Source organism: Melospiza georgiana, chromosome 2 (assembly GCF_028018845.1).
Source record: "Melospiza georgiana isolate bMelGeo1 chromosome 2, bMelGeo1.pri, whole genome shotgun sequence".
In the NCBI taxonomy this organism is placed as follows: domain Eukaryota; kingdom Metazoa; phylum Chordata; class Aves; order Passeriformes; family Passerellidae; genus Melospiza; species Melospiza georgiana.
In genome coordinates, this window is record NC_080431.1 from 110049052 (window position 1) to 110067093 (window position 18042).

Genomic DNA, 18042 nt, shown 5'->3' on the forward strand with positions numbered 1-18042 from the left:
GGCAAAAGGGTGAGGGGCAGACAAGAATTAAAAATACATAAAAGCTAAATCCAAGTAGCTTTTTGTTTTACATAAATATTGTTAAGATAAAGGCATCTTACATAGTGAGACTAAAAAAAAAAAAAAATCACTCTGTCATATTCACCTTGTGCAAAAGGAGGAAACACTGGTAGAAATGGTATTTAATCATTCCGCTTTAGTGATTGGATACTTCCTTTCTGAGCACAGCTGCAGTCAGAAATTATATTAGCTCTAGATTGATATCACAGTATAAATAGAGTCTTTAAATCTCCTAGGGACAAGAATAATTTAGACATAAAATAGTGCAAGACTGCCTTTCTGTCCCAACAAACTTCAGTTCAGGTAGAATTTGTAAAAATAGATCAATGGAAGATCCTAAACCAAAAATCACCTGAGAAATTAATCCTAACTACTTTAATTTACATGCACATTGTCATGTTCCCCAACTAAAAATTCCATTTGAGGCAGAATATTTATTCTTCCTGCAGCTGTCATGCTTTTGTTTTCCACTTAGTCTTTTCTTCTGCTGATCCATAAGAGAAATACTATTTTTACTGGTCCCACAGCCCTCTCTTTACATATGTCAGCAGAGTTCAAATGGAGATTTGTTTTTATTGTAACTATAAACAAATTAACTCTTATTACTTAGTGATTTCCATAGGTTTTTTCCTATTAGATAGGGGACTTCTAGTACGACAAGAGAATCCTACTGTGGTAAGTATTTGGGTTGGAAATTCCATTAAGAGAAAAACTTGATGCAATTCAGTTGTGAAATGTCCCAAAGCTGAGGTTTACCATGTATTTAATAGAGAAAAGGAAAGTGAGAACTAAGAGCCAATTTTGAACAAATACATGGTGATCTAGTAAGAAAGTTTGGAATGGGAATATGAAGTGAGCATACGTCTTGGGATGATCAAAAAAATCAATTTGTGGAGAATTTTCCATGAAAATATTACTGGTATAGATTAAAAATATGATTTTTTAAAATATGCTTTGAGAAAATAGATATACAAGCAAATTCAATCTTAAAAAAATTCACATAGGAACACGAGGCGTGAAGCATCTTCCTGTCATGTGGCCATCATGGTACATAATCCTATCTCTAAACTGAAGGATTTTCATCTTTAAACTACATTACATTGCTTCTGCTATCATGGACAGACACTGGTTTCAGTACTTTATTCTTTTAACAGACAGAAATTGCCTGACAATTTCCTTTGTTCATTTGTTTCCTTCCCTCCCCACACAAAAATCACACCGGGCCTGTCACCACTGTGAATCTTGGGCAGACATGAAACCATTTGCCTACATATTGAGTTGGCAGGGAATGAGGCAACTTTGATCCAAGCATCACTTCACTGAATTATTTCATTTCCATGTCTGGGCTTAAATCCCCAGCTCACCAGAGTCTTTCTCAGCTTGTAGCTCTTCACTGCCTAGAACATATCAAAGAGCAACTTTACAGCACATGGTGCCCATTGGAAGAATTATTCTGATCTAATTCCCTGCTGTCCTCCTTCCTCCTCTGTATTTGTAGTTGATGAGTCATTAGTTGATAAATAGAGTTGTTCTTATCTTCTAATTCAACTGCCAATTTATCCAAACATTTTTTTTACCTTCTTATTTTTTAGGTTTCAATTTTAGGTGTCAATTTAATTTCCTTTTGGAATGACATTTTGACCCTACCTCTACATTTGTGATACTATTAAGTTTAGCCTCATCAACATTATGACCAGTGCACTTCTGTAATGCATACCAAGGCATGAAAACAAATACCAAATCAATCCCAAGTGTGTATCTCCAACAGAAACTCAACTATAACCATCAGGTACAGAGTACTTTTAAACCAAATCAATACTCTATTAATACTGCAGGTAATTTCAGGTACTAAATGTAAAGAATATAAATTCTGTTTATTTGTCATTAATCCATTTCTCACCTCACAAAACTATAAAGGATAAATGCTTACTAAGCATTAGGAAGTGCCCATGTACACAAACCTCAACATACACTTCTTATCCTCCAAATGAAAATGTGTATTAATTATTTCACCTTTAAGCAACACAAAACTATTCTGTTGTGTCTTAGTCACCTACTCCTTTCCTCTGGAATTGGCTACGGACTTACTGAAATCAAAAATCACCAGGAAAATTAGGGACATGACTTTTTTCTTCTTGAATGTGTTACCTATCATGAGATAACAAAACCAAAGCACAAGCTGAATTTCTGTAAGAGATTAAGGGTCAAACAACCCAATGGAGGGGCTGTAAAAGTGCTCAACAATCACCATTTAGTCCCAACAAAATTAATTGCACAGAAATAGGATCCATGAAACAATACCTATCAAAAAGACCATTATAAAGTCCCTATATGTTTTCCATTGATAATTTTTTTCTTTAAGAATCCAAACTTTTGCAAATAATGAAAGATTGAAATCCAAAATATTATAATTTTCAAAAGAGTGAGGGCTTCGCTTTTTTCAAAAAGTTCATTTAACAGCTGTTAAATGATAAAAACACTAGATGGAGCAACTATCCTGTTTTAACACACCTTGCTCTTCAAAGGGCATCGAGTCTCAAATCCTAAGATTAAAATTATACTAATAATAACATTATGACAAGTAGACTTTCCTTGGAAACCTTAGGGAGCATGTAAAAAGATATTTACCAAATTGCAAAGAACAGTATCTTTGCTTGTTATTGAAGCATATTAATATTACAAATATGTTTAAATTAAATATTAACCAGTTCTTACTTGTCTGCTATTATAACCTTAGCATGAACAGAGTAGTTCTCAGAACTTTTTGTGATATGCAACTGACCTGTTTTTCCCAGAATATGCAAATACCATGAAAATAAATATGTTATCTTGCATCCCTTTCTCCTATTTACATTTTTTTAAATACTATAATATCAGCTGAGTTACATTTATCTCTAGCCCTAATGCCTAATACATTCTTTTCAAGATCTTACTATACAGCTCCAAGTATTTTATCTTTCTCAGTTTCAAATTGATTCCTGTGGGAAAAGGAGCTTTTCTTTGACTAGTAACAGAACTTAACTCACCTAAGTTATTCTGGCATTTTGAAGCATTAGTCCTGAAGCAGTTTTAGATTTTGGGAGGAAGAATGGAGGGGGGGAGAAATAAGAAAAAAAGTAATCTGGTTCTTATCTGTGCTTTCCTCCTCTTATGGCAAAACTTACTTAAAGAGGCAAGAAAAAATCTACAGCTTTCTTCCCATGGATTTGTGCCACATGAAATGAGAACAATGGAAAGGTGACATTCAGTCTCGTGGATGTTATTGGTCTGCAAGTCAAATTGCTGCTTCTTAATTTCTTCAGTTTAAATGGAGATTTTTATACTTCCAACCCCGATAAAACACTTGGTATCAAACTAGAAAGTTTGATGCTTCAATCTTAGCCATCCATTTTTTGCCTCCTTGGCTTAGTAACTGGAGGCTGTACTCTTACACAGTACACTAATACAATATTCACTGAGTAGCCAAACTATTCTTCCTTCCTTCCTATAGTATCCAGTATTTCTAAATATATAATTCACAGAGAAGCTAATCTGAAGCAGAAATATTTCCAAACCTCTGGCAATGGGGCCTGGTGAATTTATTTCAGGCTTATTCACCACCTGAAAAAAGCCTCAACCCCCAATGTGGCTTTCCCTTCCAGGCCTAAAAATATCAAGCAAAAGCATGCAGTGTGTTGTATTGTGACTGCAGAAAGCAGCCAACACAGTCTGGTTATTCACCTCTGGAAGGCTCTCACAAGCCTTCAGTAATTGCAAGGGCTTTTTTATCAAACCAAAACTAAGGAGTACACACCATCAAGTTTTAGTCATTAAGTGCTCAGGGAAAATCTTGGTTGTAAACACACACAATATAGAATGATATAGGAGAGGTAGGTTGAGAAGCCCCATTCTTTTAATTTATTTTAAAAAAATCAAAAGGCATGCAGCACTATGGGCTTTGTTTATCTTTGGGTGCAGCTACACTTGAGTACAAACAAAATAACCCTGAGAGATTTTGTGGCCATAAATGCACCCAGAAAATAAATGACTGGATGTATGGGAACACAATACTTTCTCTCTTTTCAAACCAAAACATTGATCCAAAAGGCGTCTAGTCACCAGTGAACAAAGATATTTTTACTAAGCACCCAAATTTTTAGAGGAGCTTTCTTCTTCCATCATTATGCTAATATCTAGTATAAATTTATATTTTATTGTCTTTGAGAGAAACAGCAGCATTCTATAAAATATTTTCATTTACAAGGCTGCATTTTTACATATTCATTAAGAGACGTCACAAAACCTGTTATTCTAAGCTGAAAATTCTTCCCCAGAGTTAACTCTCAAAGTGTTTTTCCAAAGCTAATTACTGACTGCTCCTCCCACTGTAGATCACCTGCTTGGACTTTCTAGAGACTAAAGGTACATAAATTGTGGGGTTTTGTGTTTTCTCTGTTCAGTTAGAAATACAAAAAAGATTATCTGAATGGAAAAACACTGCCTTCAGATAATCTAACCATAATTCATCCTGCTGCACAGCTGTGGACAGTTCCAACATCTACTTAGCACATTTCCAAAATGTAGCTCCACTCACAGATATAATCACACTGGACTAGTTCTCATGTGCTGGTGCAATTCCAGTTAAAACAAAGCTAGTAATTTTGGCACACAAAACAATAGTTAGAGCATATTTAAAAATATATGTGTATTAAAAAATAACTCCATTTTTCCTTTTGAAAGTCAGACTTCTCTCCTAGCAGAGAGAGAAAATAAAAGTCTTACCTGTTCAGAAATGAAAAGGATTCTGATTTTAAATATCTAAAAGAAACCACTACTTATTCAAATACCTAAAGTCATACCAGGCCAAGACTGAGAACTACAGATTGTTCCATCTTGACTCTTATCCAAAAGTTAAACAAAAATTATATGGTGAATGCATATATTTTAGATGGCATTAAAACACATCAAAAATCCTTAAAACCTGGTATGTATGGTAAAAAATTATAAACATTCTGTAATTTTGGTAGCAGATCTACCAGTAACATATCTTAAAGCAATCCTAGTATCAAAATTGATAATACATCCTATTTTCTGTAGAAGGATCAATCAGGTTTCTATACAGACTTGTTAGTTGGAGTTCTTTAGACAGACATCAGCTAAAGCACTGTAGTAACACATAATTATCAGTTTCTATAAACCAAAGTAGTTTGGAACAAAAACAATTCCCATAATCCAACTAATTCCTGCCCTCAGGCAGTCTCCTTGCACGATGAGTATCAAGTCTGTATTCTGCTGTACCCTGCCAAGTTTACTTTCAGCATTAAATCAAATTAAAAGAATATGAGCAAGAAGGAAAATATATGCTAATAGTAAATACAAAGCGGTTGAAAAAGGAACTTCTATGCCAATTGGTCTCCAGTTTGATAACAGTGCATATAGCAACAATTTTCTTGAAGAATTTAAAAAATAGGTTTTTAAAAAGTCATCCTACTTCTTTTAGTTTTAACTAAGATAATGCTTTCTTTTATAACAGTTGTCCTGTACTTCGTTTCCTTATGAAGTAAAATCATTCCTAAAACCTTCAGTTCAGGAAAAGAAAGGTAAAAAGTTTTAAAATACCAATTATTAAAATATTTTGGAACTGCAGGGAAAATTTCATTCATAATTTTTCAATTTCAAAATAAAGCAGATCATTATTTTCCTTTCACCATTTTACACTAAATGTTTACTGTCATATATGAACCCACAGGGCCTCAATCCTGTTTCACATCTTTGCACATTACTACTCAAACATTAACAGGGGTGTTAAGGCTTATAATTTCTGATAAGCAACAGCATTGCCATGTAAAAATTCCTTTCTCAAATTCAGGAATTACAAGTCTGCTGACAGTCATTGCACTGCATCATTTTGAGTGCTTGGGAATATATTAGCAAAATACAATTCTCACTTACAATCTAATAGTAACCTAGGATAAGGGAAAAAACAGTTTCAAATGAGTACTTTAGAGATAGAATCAATTCATTGAAATTTAGCTCTCAAACTGATTTAGACCAAGCTCTTTCCATAGAAATAGTTATCCAATTTGACAAAAAGGGGAGACTCATTCTTCTTACATCACATATACAGCATTCCTAAATAACAATGCTGAGCTAGAAACTTACTTTTAGAATGGTTAAACACAGGTACAATGCCTACATATAAAAAAGCACCTATTTTTCCAATAACATAAAACTTCAATTTAAAGAAAGTCAGATTTCTCCTATTGTTTCTATATTTCCTTCTTCTTAATAAGTGAAACACTATTCTACAAAATAGAAAAGTTGTCCTGGTAAACACATTGAACTAAACAAAGATATTGTATATAGAAATGATAATGAAACTGAATGCAGTTTCACATCCTTTTCAGTCTTCGAATCTATTACCGTGGAATTAATGTTTATCAGAATATCAAAAACCATTTCCAAAACAAGCATTAAAATGAATGTTGGAAATCTACCTTCTTAGCATCTCATTTAGAATGTTAGTGCTTGAGCCAATTCTGCTTAAACACAGCAGAATTTTTTCTCCTGACTTTAACTAGTGTTCAGCATCAGTATAAAATCCCTTGTCACTTGTACTTGAGTTACACATGAAAAAAATCTGAAAGTAATAATAATGCATGTTTCACAAAATAAACTGCCTCTGGAGAACTGCTATTTTTACTCCTGACCCATGAGCCCAGAAGAACACAATGAACTTCAGAAAAAGCAGTATCTCCATTACTAGTATTTAAACTATAATAAAATTCTTCTTAAAGAATACAAAAATCTTAGAATTAATTTGGAATGCTCCTTGTCCATCACATTTCAAGACCCTAGCCAAATGGGATGCCCACAATGCCATACATAAGGACTTTAACTGACTATAATTAATATGCAATTGTACTGATGTAATCATTAATATTCTACACTGCTAAATAGGTGTAATAGAAGCAAAACATAATCCATAACTCATGCTGAGTAAAGAAAGATAATAATCAGCTGGCACCCTAGTAGAGAATAGAAAGACAATTTTAAGCTCAAAATAGCATACAGAAAAACACTGCAGTCAAATGACAATATTTGCATTTTTGTCCAGACTCTATCAGTATTCTCTCTCTGTCTCATGATGATTCTCACCTCTTCCTAATTTCTGAATCCACAAGGAGTTGCCTTTTTTTGTGGGGTGGAGGTGGTGGGAGTTCCTCTTTAGCATGCTTAACCAGGATTTGCTCTCTTGTGGTCACCATAGTTACAGTTTCCATTACAGTTGTCTGTGTTAGTGATGTCTGAGTGGTAGTGACAGCCTGCGAAATCTGTGAGAAGTACAAAAACAGAGGTCATACTTTATTTGAAAGCCTTCAGTAAAGATTGTTTGGAGGAGCAATAGAAAATAATGAGAAACTGCTTTCATCTGGTCATAGGCTGACCTTCAGGAAGAAACATTATACGCAACTCAAGCTAGATTGTTTTATCTGACTCACGCTGTGTGAATAAGTTATCTGCAAAAGCCAATATCAAAATCAGAAAGGATTCTAATGAACTTATAGCTCCCTGTAATGTCTGCTGAATGAAGAAAAGAAATGAATGGAATTCTACAAAGGAATTGAATGATAGCAAATAAATAATATGCTACTATCACTAAATATCAACTTGAGACTGCCCCCCATCTTAAAACTTCCTCCTTGAGAGGTGATAAAGGCATTAAAATGGCACTAAATTACCAGTTATTAGTCTTACCATTTATAAAAACTTTCAAATAGAATGTAATTCACCACAACATACTTGCATGAAAAGGTAGTTAACTTTCTGGCTGGAAATCTTAAATTAGAACACATACATTAGAAGGCAAATTAATTTGCATCAGTTTTATTCCATAATTAAAAACCAATATTTAGGGGGTCACACCAGATACTAATACCAATGGTATGTAACACTGTAAACACTTTCTATCTAATGCATTTTGCTTTGGTCTGGTAATACGAAAAGAAACCCCTTAATATAGCTCAGCTGCATTAAAAAAAGAATGTTCAGAAATTTTTTTGCTAATAGTTGTTTGTACACTGCTTATGCATGTACTGCCCATTTGTACTTTTTTCCATATAAAATTTTCCAACTTAAATGTGGGCAGCTGCTCTTAAATCCCATAACTCATGAGAAACAGGCCAGGTCTTTTTTTGATTCTGTCAGATGATGGCTCATTTGTCAAAACGCTCTAGTTACAGCTCCAATGACCACTTTGCAGTTTAAGGGCAGTGAAATGGAAAATAAAGGAAAAAAATTATACCAGGACAAGAAAAAGTTGTGCACCTGAAAAGCCCTGCTTCTTTGCTTTTACTAATATGCAATAATAAGAGTGTCCAATTCAACAATAGACATGCCGGTATCTGAAAGTTCATGAAACTATAAACCCATGCATAAATTATCTATTACTTCTTGCATCAGAAACTCCAGTAAGAGAATTGAGTCAGCTTAGTTTTTGAGACATAAGTGATTCTATAAACAATGAAGAGGCAACCAGGTCTAACACCTTCTCCACAATGCTTCCCTGCATTGAAAAAGTAAAATAGAATGACAAGGAAAGGGAAACACTGTTAGCAGGCAGCCTCTTCCCAGCAGGCAATAACAGTAAAGCCAAGAAACCTGAAAAAAACCCCAACAAATTCTTGCCAACTCTGCTGAATTCTTCCCATTGCCTTCCATGCAAGTCTTCCTGATCTTTGTTCAGGCTGACACTGGAAGTGATGAGTAGGGAAGGGCCTTACCACTGTAAACTGGCAGTATTTCTAGCACAGAGCAGTTAACCCAATGCTGCGCTTCCACATCTAGAAACAGGCAGCTCTCTAGGTTTTAGAGCAGGCTCTGGACTACTAAAACTAAAAAATTTAGATTTAGAGCAGATTAAAAAAAAATATATATAGATTAATTATGACAATTGATTAAGCTGCTTGTGACCTACAGAGATTTAGGCAACATATGAACTACAAAATTCATTGGAAGAGAAAAACACCTAGTTGAGTTTTTAACCACTAAAATTCTATGTAGTAACATTTTAGTTTTAGTTCTCTCAACAAGATTTATTGATTTTGATACTTTTTTTCCTACAGAAATCATGACAATATTAAGTCAGCATTTATGTACGTTTTTTATTGAAACTCTCTACAGCCTTCTTTTCCATTTTATTTTAATTAATTAGAGGGCAGAAGGAAAAGAAAGTTAAAGTTTCTGATGTCTAGGGTTCCATGACATTTGAAGATAGAACCTTGATGTCATCTCTCCCTGAGCTCACTGTACATTAGAACAGAAAGTGTTTCTTGCCTATTATATAATTTTCAGTACAGTTTCTCTGTCTCTCTTTCCTCTTCTCATAAAATTCATATTACACTCTGTTTTATCCAAAAATCAATGATAGGATGATGTTTCAGACACCCAGGGTCATATCCTGCCATGTTTTCATTTGCTAATCAATACCAGGGCAGAGTTTCCAGTGAAGAAGGTGTAACACAGAATAAACCACAGCTAGGGCACTGTAGGAATCATCTGCAGCATAATTCCAATTACAGGAGTAGCAGCTGGAGCTGGAGATGGGGAACTGCCCTTCCAGAGCTGGCAGTGCAATCACTGCTCAGAGCAGTCAAGGCATAATGCTGAGGCCGTAATGATTTGGATGTGAAAACAATAAAAAAGTATTTTTAATGCTTAATCAACAGGAGTGAAGGCTAAAATGTGCTTCAAAAGGAGAATGGAGACGTGAACTTGAAGTTCATAGCAATTCTAATTAAAGACAGGGTAAGACTAAAAGGTAGATTGCAACCTTCCATGCAAGATGAAGCTGGTTCACATTTAAACTGCATACGCTTTAATAGGAAAAGGACAATCATTAACAATATTAGGAATAACAAAAATAATAAATATTTTTTATTAGCTTACCTGGTGAAAAAAAGAAGAAAAAAGAAAAAAAACAATCAAAAACAAACAAAAACCCCAAAGACCAACCCCCCCCCAAAAAATAACAAACAAAAATAAAAAAAAAGAAGAAAAAAAAATTCAAGCACCTTTTAATCACCAAAGTGGTGTGTTTCATGTATTATTCAAAGACAGTGCAAATAATAACTCTATATTTTCTTCATCCCTCTCAGTACCTGAATAGCAAATGTGATTCTGAGAAGGGGTAACATACACCAGGGTTTTAACCCACTAGAAAATCATACAGAATGGGCTAAGGTGACTCACGAGGTTGCACATTAAAAACTTTCAAAGCACAATGTTTGCCAGCAGTTTCACATCAAGCTCATCTTTGAAACATGTTAAAACCCATCTCTTTTCCTAGCAGACAAATTCAAATCTTTTTCATCATCTATAGGCAAACATATGTACAATGTGTGTATAGCACTTCAGTAGTTTTATGGCATTTTATTTCTCATTTATACAGCAGCCTTCCTTTAATGCCAACATTTATTACTGTCTTTGGAAGTGCCCTCTGTCCTGATAAACTCATAATTTTCCTTTACACTCATTTTTGGAGCTGTCATCTGTTCTTTGATGAAATTTATCTCTGTGAGTGGGGAAGTTCGGATGAGGAATGGCGTTTTCTCTAGTTTGGAAAGATTTTCAGTACAATTTAGTGGAGCATTATGAGCTCAGCAAAGCTGGGTTTAGAGCTTCTGGAAGCTCCACATCTAGCCTAAACAAGCTGTCCTTGTCCTTGATTTCACTGTGTGGTCAGTGAAGGAAAGCTGACATTTTCACGATGAGGACAAACTGCTTTTTAGATTTCTCTCTCTCTCACACACCCCTGCCATCCAGTCATTTGCAGCAGGAGCTTCAGCCATGTGTTCTGATTAGATGCTTGAATTCAAGAGCAATTAATTCAGCCAAATGTGGGAGAGCTCACATTCCACTTTCTGCACTTTTCCTTTGGGATTTATAGCTACTTTATATGTCCAGTTGGAGAATCATCCTTGAACTGAGCCTGAGGTTGTCTCTTCCATTTAATTTCTTATTTTGTTAACAAGTTAATCATTTCATGACACTTTATTAAGAGGGGAAATAACTAAGGACAAAAATGCAATTATGAGCACCCTATGAAAATTATTAATCATAGAATCCTGTAGGTTGGAAAAGACATTTAAGATCATTGAGTTTAACTATTGACCTAGCTCTGCCAAGTCCACCACTTAACCATGTAAAGTTAATTTTGAAGGCAATATCTAAGCTTGATGAATAAAACATACATTTTCTGATGGTTTTTAGTGGAAAATATTCTATTTTCACCCTCTTCAAAGTCTCCTCCTCCTCAGTTCATGACTAGAGAACATAATGAGATCATGCATTTTTTTTCTCACAGTGTAAACACATAAATGAGTTCTGTAATGAATACATGTAAAAAATCCTCACTTGCCCAGACAGAAACCCATGGTGACAAGTACACCATCAGGATTTCACAGAAAATATCTCTGAACAGTGTGCCAGTGCCTTAGGAACAGGTCCTTCAGCCAGGTCTAACCGTGCAATGTTTCCAGAAGGGGAAGCAGCATTCCCATGGCAGCACATCACTTCTATCCCAAGCAGAACAGCTTCTCCTTGGAGGAAGAGCTCATCCACTGAAGCATTCTGCTGTGATAGGACAGCTACACTGTTTTGGGAATCCAAAGCATCTCCCAGCTGTGCTGATCTATGTTTACAGCCTCAGGACTGATCACTTTATTTTCTGTAATCTAAGTTTCATTTTCAAACCTAGTAATTGCATTTAGGAGCCATCACCAATCTGAACAGGACTTGAACAATTTGGAGTGACTTTTGAATAACTTCCTGAAATTGTGTGACCCTAGCCATACCAAATTTAAAACTGAATCTCTGGAATTTTCCTCTGCTTTGAAACAGGATGTTTTCTACAGCAAATATACTGCAATTAAATCTTATTTTCAACTCCTAAATGCTGTGTACACAATATGTGTTACTTTCTAACTAAATTTGTGCCCTTCCACCATTTTCTTCCCATACATTCTCCCAAACTGATTTCTCAACTTCAGCTCCTTTTTCTAACTATCACAGAGTAAGCTAAAATATTAAGGTATGAGTTGAAAGCAAGGCCACTAAGAGGGATTCAGATCACTACATGACCTATAGCTCCTTTTCTTTAATTATCCAAACATAATTTGGTAGAAGTACTAGTAGAGATGAAAAAAAAGGGCAGCATGCTCAAGGGAATTGAATCAAACTGACCAGAACTGTGAGAGATCTACATGGACAGGACACAGGTATCTGCTGTAACATTCTGCTCTGTGCTATTTAATTAAAAAGCCTTAATATCTATTTCCATTTTACCATTCACACAGTGACAGCTCAAAAATAACCCTATAATAGTGAGATAATGGAATGGAAAAAAGGGAGATGGTATGGGTTTAAATTCAGTAAGAAAGAGATGTTATCAAGATATCTAGGAATAATAACTGGATATGGGTTTGGCTACTACACCTGAGTGCTGAATTTTATTACCTGGTTTAAAAATGTCAATTTTTTTTTAATATATTGCAGTTAGCAAAGTGGTCAAAATAGTAGCAGGTTACATTTTTTCATTGGCACTTTTGTTACAGGTATAGATTGATTTCTTTATTTTTCCAATAAGTTTCTCTTTCTTGTAGCCTGTCTTTTTAATCTGTAAATCAGCATATCATATACAGAAGTATAATAGCAGTCAATTAGTAATTTTTCATGTTGAAAAAAAATCACTTAAACTAGCAGACAGCTCTTGCACTGATTTCAGACTACGTGCTATTTCAAAGAGACAGCTATAAAAAAGTGTGTTATTATATGTTAAAAATAAATTAACTGGAAAGGTATTTTCATTATGGTTTATATCATCCCTGAAAACATAGTTAACGACCAAAGAAAGTAATCAACACTATAACTAGAGATTAAAAACTAAAGAGATGAATAAAATTTTAGAAAAGTATATTATTGCTGCATTATGCTGTCCTAAAAATAAAATATGTCTTAAGCAATCATTCAGGGGAAATAATTAAAACAAGATGACAAACAGCACCAAAACTACTTCAAGCATTTGACTGTCAAAAGAATCTGATTGTCATAAACTGATAAAACTGTTTTTACAAACCTGTTTAGAATTGCTCTCCACCTTCTGCACAAGGCTTTCCCAGCGCTGAGCAAAATTTTCAAGACGACTTTCCAGCTTTTGAGCCACTGCTTTATTTTTCACAGCTACAAGGAGATCTTGGCTGAGCAGCTTCAGCTTACTCATCATTTGCCTTTTCATTTCTATATCTCCTTTTAGGATCTGTTAAACAAAGTAACAGAAGGAAGAACACACATTCATACAAAAAAAAAAAAAAAAAGAAAAACCCAACAAAAACCAACCCAAACCAAAACACCCACAAAAAAGAAAACCAACAAACTTAGAAGAAAAATCACAAGGAGAACATCAGAAAGAGCTGAAAATGCGTTAAGAGCTCCTATAATTCCATAATGTTTTTTCCATAAAAACTGCTGGCAGAGCTTACATAGCAACATAACATAGCAGGTGGAGCAGCTCCAAACTTCACAGCAGGCTTCAGGTGATGACATGAAACAAAAAGCTAACAGTTGTGTAACAGGAATAACCTTAAAACTGAACTCATGTTGACAACTATATCAACACGACAATCTTTCTTAAATGTGTCAATATACTTTTTTATATATTGCATATTGAAAGAAGAGTTTCCTAAAAAAAGTAATGTTTGATCCCAATCCTGGATTAAAATATGCAAACAAAAAACCCCCAACCAAATAAACAAACAAACAAAAAAAGCAATAAAAACAACCCCCCAAACAAAGGAACCCAAACAAACAAAAAACCAAAACACACTGTGCCAAGGGACCTTGAATCTCCTGAGATCTATACATGCAAGCCTGCCTATGAAACAGCCTATTCACACATCCAAGGATCATCCACAGCTCCAGTTCTTATCTGGGTTTACTTTTGAAAGCCTTAACTGGTTTACTCCACTGCTTTTCATTCCTTAAACATTTGTTCTCTAAACCCTAATCCTGTAACTATAGCCAAACTTTGAATTCTCTATGCAGTTGTGGATTGCATTCTAATCCCCAAGGCATGAAAAGGATAATCAAGCAAGTGGTTAGACAACAAAATTTAGTCTACATATACTTTCCTACAGCTATATAATCCAAAACTGTAATTAAAAATGCAACTCAGCCAAAGAAAGATTCATTGTCTTTGTAATCAGCACTCTTTCTAATCAGATTTGATTTGAAACATCATAATTACTAAGGGTAGGTACAGTTAATATCAAAATTTAAATTGATGTATCCCTGAGAAGTAGAAGCTAACTTCATATTGAAGAATCTCTTTTCAGAGTAGTAGGAGACCTAACAGATGGAGGAAAGTAGATGCAAACCAGTTTAGCATGTTAAATTTCAAGCACTGCTATATTTGACCTTTTTTTACGCCTACAGCATCAGAAAAAGATCATGTGGAAGCCACCATACGCTGAGTGGAATAATAAAAAATGATATCCTGTGAAACATTAGTTAGTTCTGAGGTGTTTGATTTCCAATCACCCCAGCCCACAACAGCTGGATAACACACCCAGAGCTCAGCATCAATCCAAGACACCTGGAGCACAAGCAGGAAGTGAAACAGCACCAAAAGAAGGATGCTAAAAATTTCTTTTAAAGATATTTCTCACTGCAAATTAATATGCTTTTGTGACAGCTACAGTCAATCTGGAAAACTATACTGGGAGATTCTGTTTTCACATTACTTCATTAAAAACCTGTTAGTGTGCCACAATAACCAAAAATATGCTCTAGGGTTTTTTTCCAGTACAATAATAGATCTAAAACAATAATAGTAACTGCAAAATATGTAATTTTCCAATTTGGAGGACAAGACGTGGTGGTTTGCTTTATGAAATTAATTATCAAATATATCAGTCATAACTTCTGCCAAGTACATATTATAAACCCTGATATTGGAATGTTATAAAGTGATTTCCTTATTTTTGGTAATGTGGTTCTGGTTTTGGGGGTTTAAGTTTTTACATCTTGATCTTTTTCTTTTCCTTAAAGATCAAAAAGCTTACTTTGCTTACTGTAATAGTCTAACCAACAACACCCACTGTAAAGTTAATTTTCAGCTGCAAATAAATTTATTCCAGTCTAAAATAGTGTAATGTCTAACTTATTTTCTATATGTAAAAAAAGCCAAAAATGTTGGGTGAAGCAAGAAAATATTTATAATAATGGAATATATACTATAAATATATAGAAGTAGATCTTGGATACTTGCACATCTTTGCAAGAGCTCTCAGTATTTGTTGCAAAAAAAAAAAAAAGACTTAATTTTACAGACTACAAAATTAGGGCATGAAAAAGAATCTATCAAGTCTGTGCCATACATGGCACCAAAATATCACCTCATTTCTGCATTCTCAGTGCATCACATCTTCCAGCTATTCCATGTTCTATTTCCCCCTACAACTTATGTAAGAATTAAAGAGTCAATTATAGACTCAGTGAATACAAGGTAGGTGGAAAATTTAAAAACAAAACAAAACATAAAATCCCAGTTGTTTTAAGGAATTATTTTAAGAACTGGAGCGACTACCTGCTCAACAGTTTTTCTGACCTTTAAACTTGGAAGATCCCGGAAGAGTGGTGATGGCAAAGATAAATCTTCACATAAAATGCTGAATAAATCCTTTGAAATAAACTGCAGTCTGTGGAGGACCCCACACCAGAACAGGCAGGTGTGCTCTGAAGGAAACTGTGACCCAGTGGAGAGCCCACACTGGGGCAGGCTCCAGTCTGTGGACATTAATGTGATATAAAAGCCAAGTTTTTTTCCTACTGTGAACTGTATCTCAACAGACCTGTTTCACATCAGTCCCTTTAGAATGCTTAGGGCCTTGTAGGAAGGTTGTAGAATTTCAAATCAACAGTCACAATACTAAATGGTTTAAGAAATTACCTTCAGAAATTTCCTTCCAGTTAAAGAGACTGGCTAGAGAATGCAACCATAATCTAGCAAAATTCTACACATAACTGAGGCAGAAACATAGGCTGGAAGCTTTATGCCATATTACAATATCAAACCCAAGATTCTTAAGGTCTAAAAGGAACAACTAATGCTGTTATTTTTTGCTGGAATGACTGGACAGCTGAGGGATCAAGATATCATCCTGTTAAGAATAAAAATGTCTTTATTCTAAGGGAAAAGTTACATTTTTATTCTCTCACAGACTTGCTTTTACAATTCAGACCTAATTATAAGAGTGATCCTTGGTGACAGCTTCTCCTCTACTACATTCAAACACATGTCAAAATAAAATACACCAAAATACAGGCACAGTGTGTCAGGGTCAGGAGAGTATGACCCCATTTTTCCCTTTTTCTAAAAGGCACTCCAAGAGGAGAATATATTCCCTTCAAAAGCACCATCATGTGGCTGACATACTAATAAAAATTCCTGATAGTTCAGACAAGATTAAAACAGTAAATTGTCAAATACAGAACTTCTAGCAATTTGGCATTGGAGTGTAAAAACACATATTCACTGGAATTTGGAAACAACTGCTACTAGATCTAAAACCTCAGAGGGGAATTCCAAAAGTAAAAGCTACTGTTCTGCTCCAAATCACTAAATAGGCAGTTTTCTTCTAGGATACCACAAATATTTAAATACCTAAACTATTGCATTATGAATCATGTTTCTAAAAAGATCAAAGTTATTCACGTGTAAAAAGGAGTAAGGTGCAATTAATAATCTCCACCTGTTCTTTTAAGGATGACATGATTCTTTTTGAGGGTAAGGGCTATGGATAAATAATTTTATTTACTATTTTTTGTTGTTCACTCAGTCTTCTGAAAGATCACAATTATTTCATGACAATAATACTTAACCATTTAAACCGGCAGCATAATTTTAAAATAATTTCAACTTCATAAAAGTTCATTAGTGAAACTTATGAAAATATTACAGAAGTGTTTCCTTTTTAACATCATATTTTCAAGCAACTCTGAAAGGTACTCAAACTGCCCTATCTTTAACACTTGCAAAACTTTAATAGTCTACTACTTCACAATTTGTGACAAATATTTCAGCCCTCTGTACCTATGTCCTCTAGCAACCTTCTGAAACCCAAAAGTATACATTTTTTTAACAAATTTCAATTTCATGTAATACATTTTTCTTCATGAAGGTACTCCAAAGCATCCTGAGTTTTCCCTAATCCATTATATGTTAAAAGCCTGGCTTGAAGTCAGCTTCAAGACTGCTCACATGTTAGATTGCTAGAGTATCCAAGAAGTATATAAACTGAGGCAATACATGTTTTCCTTCCTTTACAAAGAAGTTTTCTTAATCCTAAGTAATCTTTAAAAAAAATCCAAGTCTGTACTTCTAAATAGATATTTTTATTCTCCTAAAGTTTTGTAGAAAGAAAAGGAAGGGAGAGGAAAAAAACCCAAACATACGTAGCAGTGTAATAATTAGTGTCTCAAGATTATGCTAAAAATCAATCTTTTGGTTCTTAAATTAACTACTGAGTTATTCTATGAATCAAAGGAACATCTACCAGTAATTCTGGACCAGCTAAAATGGAATTAAACAATTCGTCTGTGAGTTCATTTTTTTAAGCTTTATACATTTATTTATGTGAGGACAAAATGAAGTAAATTTTAGAGGCATCACAGTTACTCAAACCTCATAGACGTCATGGTATTTTTATCAACCCAAAGTCTGAATGCTTCTACTTTTAATACAGAATGATTAGAAGGAAATAAATCCTAAATTAATTTTTAAAAATTTAAGGCTGAGCCTTAGATAAATATAGCCAAGCTATGTATATCCAGTAAAAATATTTAATGAACAATATATAATTAATTGGTATTTTATATTTATTAATTAATAATTAATGATATCTAATTAATAATAAAGAAATATTCATGTCTGAAAAGATCAGCAGT

General features: G+C 34.3%; 1 protein-coding gene across 1 annotated transcript in view; it reads right to left on the reverse strand.

Annotated features, from left to right (window-relative positions):
* Positions 1-18042, reverse strand: part of DMD (dystrophin) — a 1043539-nt gene that overhangs the window by 671790 nt on the left and 353707 nt on the right. Inside the window, 2 exon segments of the mRNA XM_058043463.1 lie at positions 7198-7373; positions 13175-13354. Of these exon segments, the coding sequence (XP_057899446.1) occupies positions 7198-7373; positions 13175-13354 (356 nt within the window).